Raw genomic sequence first — 9946 nt, forward strand, 5'->3', positions numbered from 1 at the left:
GAGCGATGGATTTCTGCAAATGGCAATAGGACACTGGGAGGAGCCAGAGGAGCTTGATTTTTTCACAGATTATCTGTCTCATATTCTACTGCCAGGACATAATGACAGGTTTAACAAATATGTAAAAAATATATTTTTACAAAAGTTCCCTACAGCACCTTTAAATGTAAGCGTCATGGGGATTGTCAGCCTGCTGAAGCAATATGGAAATAGTATTGATTTAAAAAAATTCCATTCCATTTAAATAATTATAATTGATGTTTAATTATTATTCATTTGGCATAACTTTATCAACTGCATGCAAATATACTATTTAATCTCTTTACACAAATGTGTGTGGCCCACAGACAGGTAAAAACAGACCGGGAAGCAAAAAAGGGCAAAGGTGTGTAACTGTTTGATTTTACAAGAATGAATTCATCTTTTTGAGTTCTTTTAAAATTACAAGATGATTTTTTCACATGCAAGGCCATGAGTTTTATATGATGTATTTCACATTGTTTATTTTTCCCTTCAGGTTCACTTGTTAGTACTCGTCAGAGTACTAACCTCTTTTTAGAATTAAATGGTCCATATTTTTTCATATATGAAATGAACAATTGAGTACTGCCGTGCCCAGTATAGTTTTCATCTTTAATATTCTTAATTAACAGCCTGCTCGCAAAGTCTGCATCCTATTGTAACAGATTCATAAAACAATCCAGACGGAAATATGTTGCACTGACAGGTAACTTGTGTCTCATTTACTAATAATTCTGGGGATTATTTTTATTTATTTACGGTATTCATATTTTAATGCACAGGGGAACTTAAAAAAAAAGAAAAAATGTTTTTGCCTAATTCACAATACATGTGTACATACTCAAAAATGTTCTTAACCTTATTCTACTGTAATATTGCATTAGGAGTATTCCAAATGAATGACTGCATGTCTGAGGTTAGTTATTTGCATAAAACAATCTCCATATCAGGCCTTTCTGCACCTTACCTTTCCTTTACAGGATTTTTGTCTCTAAAGATGCTCTCATGTGAAAGATGAGCAGCAAGCTCCTCAAACAATGCCAAGTGTGTCGTCCTCAATCCCAGTTTAAAACACCAAAAAACAGGTATGCTAAACTACCCATTAATATGACCCAGGCTACAGATGTGCTATTAGCCAGGTGTCCAGAGGAACCTACAAGATACCCATGTATTTGGTGAAATTGATTTAATTATTTAAAAATATTTATGCATAAATCTCATTTTGACAAATTTATAAGGCCACCCAGAGTATGTGATTTGTGTGTACAGTTCATGCAGTTTCAGTTCAGTTCAGTTCCTACAGTACATTTTGTTCGTAAATGTAAAACTTTAAATGTAAAGATTTTAGAATGAAAGCCATCGATTGATCATGACATGTTTGTGAAAACATTCTGCAGATTTTCCTCACCACCAGGAACAGACTTCTGAACCATAGTCTACGCTGAAGATATTCTGTGACACGTTAGGCTAAACCATGGGAAACTGAACATGTTTATCGAGGCCTCATGCTGTCTGTAACCTCTTTACAAAAACAATATTTACGCTAAATAACATTACACTTTGGTATAAAATGTAAAACATGAATCACAGCTATCGTGTGTTATTTAGCTAGATCAGGTTGAGCATCTCCTTGCATATGATGGCGTTTATAAAAGGTCATTTGTCATGCTTTTTAACTGAGGCGGTGGCATCTGTTGTAGGACCAGCAGATGTTTGTTCTGATGCTAGTAGATGATGCATCATAAGACTGCATGTTGGAGGCACCGTTTTGATGTGCTCTGTTTTGTGGCTTTGTGTTAAAATCGTTTAGTAAAATCACATTGGTGTCATTTGAAAAGATAATGTCTTTATAAATGGTTGCTATGACATAATGGCAGCATTTGTTAGTGAATGGTAGAAGTGGCGTCTGGAACTGTATTAGCCACCCTTGACATTTCAGTGCGTCCTGGATGAACACATTGTGCATTGAGCACCATTGCCAATCGATCTCAACTGATTCCTGGAGTTTGAAGTCAGAGCTGGATCTAAACAGGTCCTGTGATCTAACCACCTATTTAATAGTCAGCTGTGGCCATACAACACACACACACACACACACACACACACACACACACAAAACACGCACGCACACACACACACACAGGTGTCCTATATAGTCTGAACTGATTCAAAATCTGCTTTTAAACTAGCTCGAAATAAATGCAAAATCATATATATATATATATATATATATATATATATATATATATATATATATATATATATATATATATATATATATATATATATATACATACACACACACACACACACACAGGCAGCTGTATATTTTCATGTATAAGAGCCCATTTTAAGTGTGTGAGAAGAATATTAAGGAAACGACACAATTAAGTGGCTCTTTTATTTTTATAATACTCAATGTTCAAATGATTAAAACTGGAACAGTTGACATCATAACTGAGATTAATGTTTATTTATGTGTTTTCATTTTTCCTCAAAACTATATGCTGTGTTTTTCTTACTGTTACTACTGTTGATAAAAATAATAGAATGAAGCAGTACTATTATAACACCTGGTAAATGTAAATGTTTAAAAAACATTTATAATAATAATAATATAAAATAATATTTTAATATGTTAACTTTTATATGTTTTTTTTCTTTTATATATCATCTACAATTGCTTGTTGTATGTTAGTATATGCATTTAGTATTAAGCTATAATAAAAAAAAAAAAAAAAAAAAAAAAAAAAAAACAATTAAACTTTTCCATCTGAAGTAGAACAGAACAATTGATCAAGTCTGTGATGAGTAACATTAACCATCTCACATTGCTTGCAGGTTTTTAATTTCTTTTCACGTCAGTCACGTGTTGCTGTAAAGTGTGTTGCACCTCTATCTTGCGTCTTCTCCACTTGCTCTCTGCTGTCTCTAGTGAAATCAGGAGTGTGTAGAGGTTTGGGAGGGTCTGTGCCATGGAGGGACTTGGCGGTAAAGCACCAGAGACGTGACCGTTCAGATTAGAGGAGGCCATGTGTCTCTCAGCCAGCTCACTGCGTCTGTGCTGCTCATTGTGAACTTGCGCAGGTATGAAACTGATCAGACTCAGCATTCTTTGCAAAAGATAGAAGAGAGTTATGATTTAAAAAATTCCACAATAGTAACAGTAACAGCAGATTTTTTTTTTACTGTGTGCTTACATGTCTCCAAGGGCTTTCCTCATTGAGCACAGTACAATTCTGAGTATGAAGATCATGAAAAGTTTAATACCATGCCAGAGCCAATATGCCACATTCATAGCATTAGCGATCCATTTATGATACCTGTGAAACAACAAATCATCAGTGCTTATGAGCAGCATTAAAATTATTAATTTTAATTAAAAAAAAAAAAAAACTTGTTTTCATGACATATCTATCCAAAACATATATTACAAAATAAAGACAACAGGTTAAGTAAAAATAAAAGGACCCACTTTATATTAAGTGGCCTTAACTACTATGTACTTACATTTTAATTAATAATTTAGTACAATGTACTTATTGTGTACATACATGTTTTTAGATTGTACTTCTATTTTAAAAAAACTACATGTAATTACATCTGTATTTAATTTCTGTAATTACATTTATAATTACACTGTTGACCCATACTTTACACCTTAGCCCACCCTTAAACTTACCCATACCTCCAACCCTCTCCCTAACCTTACCCCTATCCCACCTCAATAGCAGCAAAAGTGTTTTACAATACAATATGAACACAATAAGTACATTGTACTTATTTTATTATGCAAGTACATAGTAGTTAAGGCCACCTAATATAAAGTGGGACCAATAAAACAAATATGTATTAAAATACATGTATTTATTATGTAGCCCCACCCCTTTTCAGCACTAGGCTTGTTGTATTCTGGGGCCTATCATACCCCCAGTGCAACGTGATACCAGGCACGATGCAAGTATTTTTTGATAGTTTCAGCCCGGCAGGGTTATCATTTTCACGTCCAGCACCATGTTGTTTAAATAGCAAATGCACATGCGCCCGTCTGTTCATCCATGGGCATGCTGATCTCGAAAGAAGGTGTGTTCAGGCACATTGTCACGATGCTATTTTGAGGCAACTAAAAACTATTGCGCCAGTGACCAACTAAAACCTAGTCTAAACTAAAGTCAATGGTATAGTCAATATTTTTTTTTTGTTGTTGTTGTTAAAAGGGCACGTTAGTAATATGCACCCATAGGTGGGTGTGCGATGCAATTTACACTCTGTATTACACACACAGCACAAAAGCACACAAACTGATGAAAGGGTTACAGTGTAAAAGATTATTGTGCCCTGTAGATGGTCTGTTTGAGCGCTTTAACCTCACGCATGAGAAGATCCATTTTCTCTCTGGAGAAGTGTTCAGTCTTTGCTCTTGCAAATTCCACCATGTAAATTGTGAATTCTCTATGGTGCGAGTGCAAAAAAAAGGGAATGGGAGATGAGATTCTGATTGTTTTACTACATGTCACACCCAAAACACCCCAATGACTCATTAAGAGAATAGGTACAACCATTTTGGACCATGCACCTGGAGTGCTGACCGTTTTTCTTGTTGATAAACTAGCAAAAGTGGTTTCAGACATGCCCTAAGTGCAACCGCGCCATGCATTTCCATTCAATTAGATCATTAAAATAGGGCCCTCTGTGTTACAGTTTGTATTTTCACAGCATGAAGTAAAGGTTGTATGAATTTATTAATGAACTGCTCATTGAGATAAGATAAGAGAACGAGTGTTGTGTTACATGCTCATGCAGCTGCACAAACCAGTGGCGCTTCAACCCACCCAAAAGGGGTGGAGGTGACTGCTATGTAAGTTAACTCTGCGCACCATTTCATCAGAATCTTTCGACTGATAACGACAATCATTAGCCGTGTTTCCACTGTCAGGCCAAAAACAGGCGTGCTAGTGCGTGCCAGGGCCAGTCGTGTTTCCACTGTCACTTCTGGTGCTTGATCGTGCCCGGGTTTTTTGACCCGACGAAAACCTTGGGCCAATGCGGGCCAGCTGGGGCTAGAGGAGGGGTTCTGAACAAAGGCAGAGTTTTTTCATGCATCTGGAGAGCGTCCGTGCTGCAGAGCATTTCAGAAAGTTAAGCTTTAACACCAGCATTAAAGACAGCATTCGTCCCGGTGAGCACAGCTTCTGCTTGGACACTGCCCAGACAGTGGAGTGCACTCGCTGTGCCCATTTGCATCATGCAGGGTGACAACATCACCTGGAAATGTACTCAGATAGATGCCGAATGACCACATGGGAAAGCATATAGCTATCTTCCGCTGCTGGGGCTTTTTCTCATGGTGGCAAGCAGCAGGCTGAGCTTCTTGCTTCGGCTTTTTGAGGGTCCAGCGAGGAGATGATCTTCATTGCTGAATGAGAACAATTCTGATGAAATGACGCTCAGAGCCGACTTATATTGCAGTCAGCTCCCCTTTTGGTGGGTTAAAGCGCCATTGGCTCTCACAGCTACAAGAATGTGTACAAATGAGGCTTCGATATCAGAGTAAGCAGGAGTTTACCCCATAAACGTGAGAAATGAAAGAGACAGTTAAAAAGCAAACAGAATTTCAAAGACAGAATTACAAAGATGGCTGTGTGCTTGTTTCTCTGACACAAAGTAAATAGTGTTCACTAACAATTTCATGGACATTGAATGGCTTTACTGAAGTAAATGCAACGTTATAGGTGACATATTGTTTACAAGCTGTTTCATTGACGTCTTTCCGCAGTTGAAACACTGATTGAGTGATTACTTTCAACACACCTTATGATTTTCATTCTTATTAATTATATATATATATATATATATATATATATATATATATATATATATATATATATATATATATATATATATATATATATAGTGCTGTATCTACAAGTAAAGCAGAAGAGATGATCGATTCACATGCCAGTGCTACTTGAACTGATGCATTATAGCTAAAGAGCACCAAAACCAGATTGATTGTTTAATAAAGTCACTAAACATTATTTTAAATAAACCATAATTAGATCAGTACCTGTCCCATAAGGTTGTGGCACTCCAGATTGGCAGTGTGAACAACAAGAGCAGGTATGAGAGAGTCCGTTGAGGTAAAGAGACGTTTGAATTACTCACGATCTCCAGCTGCCCCACGATATTACACAACAGCACTAAAACAGAATAGGAGACTGTTTCACTTCTGTATCAAATCCTCCATAATCAGAAAAGGAAATGGGACACTACAGTACCTTCCTGAACCTCTACTGGTGAGTTCTTATGTACTGTCCGCTCCTGAAGGGATGGACTCAAAGATGAATAAACTCCATTGACGGTCTTCTGTTCAGGGTGTTCAGGGCAGTCCTGCTGGGATTCCTCTTCTTCAGTCTGTGTCAGCATCCAGTGATCTGAGCTCACCGAATCATCAGATGCATCAGACTCCTTTCTCCGTTCAGGATACAGTGGCAGCGCATCTGTCGAGGTGTGAGAGACAGTATTAATGACAGCGCTGTTTTAAAACAAGTGGACAGAACTAAAACCTGCCGACTGGTCAAGACAGCGCTCAAACTGGGCTATGATACACAATATAGCAAAAGATAAAAAATTGCCTGTCCAACTAGCTACTAACAATTATGACTATTTCCATTTAGAATAGGTCTCACGTTACATTGCTTAAATAATATTTGTCGAAACAATGTTATGTCAGTAGTATTCATTATACCATTCACAACTTTGGGTGGCAAGACTTTTTAATATATATACAGTATATATATATATATATATATATATATATATATATATATATATATATATATATATATATATATATATATATATATATATATATATATATATATATAATTCACTTATGTTTGCCAAGGCTGTATTTATTGGATAAAAAAAAAAAAAAAAAAAAAAAAAACATAGTAATACAGTGAACAATTATTATGGTACAAAAGAACTGTTTTCGATGTATGGACAGCTTCTAAAATGTAAACCCTTTACATATGTAAACTTTACATATTTACAAATCCTTTATTCATTTTCATAGAGTTATTCCAGTTTGTTTTAAGATCAATGTGTCTGAGTATTGAACATTTCCAATCAGTCTTTCAAAATAGGGCAAAAGATTTAAATTAATTTGTACAGCTCTACCATAGTTTACATGAAAGGGTTTTAGTCATACGTTGACATTGTATGCATCACTCTTATCAAATGCAAAACAAAAAGTAAATGTATACATACCTAAATTTAAAATAATTTTAAAAAGTATAATACATTTGGTAATACAGTCACTCACTGCTCTGCTGCAAGAAGTATACGGTATCTTGGTATCCACTGTAGAAAGCTTTCTTCAAATTCTGACAATCATCAATAAACGCAGTTAATGACAGAAATTTTGCTGACACAAATTATGTCATCATTTATTCACTCATATTACATTGTTAAGTTTCTCAACGTTGTAAATATGTGAGGAAATACTAATTCAGTCTTCATGTTTAATTAAATGTGGTACTTGCTGTTTATTTCTAATAATTTGTGAAATGTATTAGCCATTACTGTGTAAGAATAGTTTCAATAATTCATACACCTTTTTTGTTTCTTTGTTCTATTTATTTATTCAATGGGCCGAAATGAACAGAATGTTCAAGCTGTTCAGTGTTTCCACACAGTGTTCAGGGTTGTGTTTACTCTGAAAATGAAGAAAAAAAAGCAACATAGAAGTTTCCGTGTTAGGACACAGTTACAAAACTCACCCTCCAGTCTCGAGGGAACAAGGCGTCCACCAGCCTGATGAAGTTGGTGACGGAGCACTGGAAGGAGAGCTGCTGGATGATGGCATCGCACAGGATGGTGGAGGTATCGGATGGACAGATGTCCATGTGTCCAGCAAACGGGGAGATGGTGAGGGTGGGAGAGGAATCCTCTAAGGGCTGGATGTTTGTGAAACCTCCATCCATATAGTGCTGGCAAAGTACAGAGGTGATGAATGTATAGCTTATTCTGGGCTGTGTGTTGGTTTAGTGTATTTTTTTAGTGTTTTAGGCATGTTGTCACTAGGGTTGGGTACCGTTCATGTCCCAAGTATGCGCCCAGATGCATTCCCAGGTACCCAAATTTTGCACTGATTGATTTAATGTGAATCGGTATTCTGTAGTACTGACACAATTGTGTCCGTACTCTTAAAAGTACTGAGTTCGGTACCTGACCCTAGTTGTCCCAAAGCACATGGTACACACAGTTTTACTCACCTCTCCTTTATACTGTGGTGGGATCACGCCAGAGTATACAGGGACGAAACAGCTACACAAAAGTGCCTTACAGAGGAAGGAAAGAGGACAATAAAAGAAAATGTGAAAGAGAAAGTAAAATCCAGTTTGACCTGTATTACAAAATGCGTTCTAAAGTTTTGTTGCCTTTGAATTCAATCTAAAACTAATAAAGTTTATCTTCTTGTTGGTTAAAAATAACATAGGTGAATTAAGTATGGTTAACAAGTTGTAAAAAAAAAAAACAATAAAAAAAAAAAACGCATAATAGATAAAACATCTAACTCTTGATATATGAGCTAATTAAACGATAATAACTAACGTGACAATAAATGAACAACTCACTGTTACCTATTACATAACCTTGCATAACCTTTTAATGTATTAAAAATGTAGAGACTACAATTTATAAACTATAAATAAACTAACAGTTTATGGTCGCACTTTATTTTACAGTACGTGTACTTACATGTACTTATGTAAGAAAGTTCTGGTAATACAAGGTAACTACATGGGTTAGGGTTAGGTTTAGGGGTGGGTTCAGGGTTTTTACCTAGTTATTACATAGTTATTGCAATTACTATAATAAGTTCATAGTATGTACACGAGGAACAGGACTGTAAAATGAAATGCTACCCAGTTTATTAAAAAATGTTACACTGAATGAATACCAAACTAAATCACAATACGTACTTTTATAAGTTCATCGCTGGAATGAAATTCTGACACGATGACGTTTTTTCCATCAGAGATGCGAGTCATGGAGATGTGCAGACGGCCGCTGGCCAGAGTGTGTGCGTTATCAGGCAGACAGCGCTGCAGTGTGACCTCCAGCCATCGGAAAATATCCACCGTGGGACTGAGAAGACCGAGCGGATGCTGTTTGATAAATCGTGCAAATTCCAGAAGCTGGTCCCGCACACGTCCTGTGAGAAGAAAAGGAGGATTTAATGACTACTGTCTCATTTAACAGTCAGTTATTAGCCATGATTCTTATATCCAAGTGACTTACAGAACATTAAACCCAGTATCAATCTGATGCTCTTTAAGTGGGATTTGAACCTACAACCTTCACAGTAAGTACAATACTAAATCCTAGTCCGTGAATGAAGGTCATGAATAGTATGATCTCAGATTACCTAGATTGGAGCCACAGACGACCGCTGCAGCGACGAGGGAACCAGCAGACGCACCATAGACTCTCGGAGCTCCGTGAAGGATCCACGCCGCGTTATCCAAAAGACTCTGCGCAGCACCGAGCTGGTATGTTGCTAGAAAGCCAGAACCACAGAAAGACACGGAGAGGTTGTCATTTTTAGACAGAATGCATAACGGCGAAGACATGACTAGATCGATCTCCTCAGTGTCAGATGGTAGGAGTTCTTCAGCGCTCGAACAAACTTTAGATGAGGAGCATCAGTGCAACGTATAAAAACATGTGGTCACGGTGTTGTTAAACCAAAAAGAGTTTTCACAAAAAATAAAACAGAAGTCCCTCCTTCCCCTCTGGGACACCATGAATAATGTGAAACCACTGAGGAGATCAAATTCTCAAATCAATTCCTCACTTCATGATGTCTAAAGTAGGCCTGTTATGTTTGTGTCTACACCCTTTCAAAGGGCATCGG

At 36.8% G+C, this 9946-nt stretch overlaps 1 protein-coding gene across 1 annotated transcript; it reads right to left on the reverse strand.

Moving 5' to 3' along the window:
- Window positions 1-2416: 2416 nt before the first annotated feature.
- On the reverse strand, window positions 2417-9946 carry LOC113094068 (1-acylglycerol-3-phosphate O-acyltransferase Pnpla3-like). The gene is made up of 9 exons (XM_026259717.1): window positions 9458-9946; window positions 9012-9244; window positions 8301-8366; window positions 7806-8015; window positions 7349-7409; window positions 6300-6521; window positions 6089-6221; window positions 3222-3344; window positions 2417-3134 (listed from the first exon to the last, which is right to left on the reverse strand). Exons 1-9 carry the CDS (start codon window positions 9660-9662, stop codon window positions 2867-2869), a joined length of 1521 nt encoding a protein of 506 aa, XP_026115502.1. The 5' UTR covers window positions 9663-9946; the 3' UTR covers window positions 2417-2866.

Source organism: Carassius auratus, unplaced genomic scaffold, assembly GCF_003368295.1.
Source record: "Carassius auratus strain Wakin unplaced genomic scaffold, ASM336829v1 scaf_tig00215236, whole genome shotgun sequence".
In the NCBI taxonomy this organism is placed as follows: domain Eukaryota; kingdom Metazoa; phylum Chordata; class Actinopteri; order Cypriniformes; family Cyprinidae; genus Carassius; species Carassius auratus.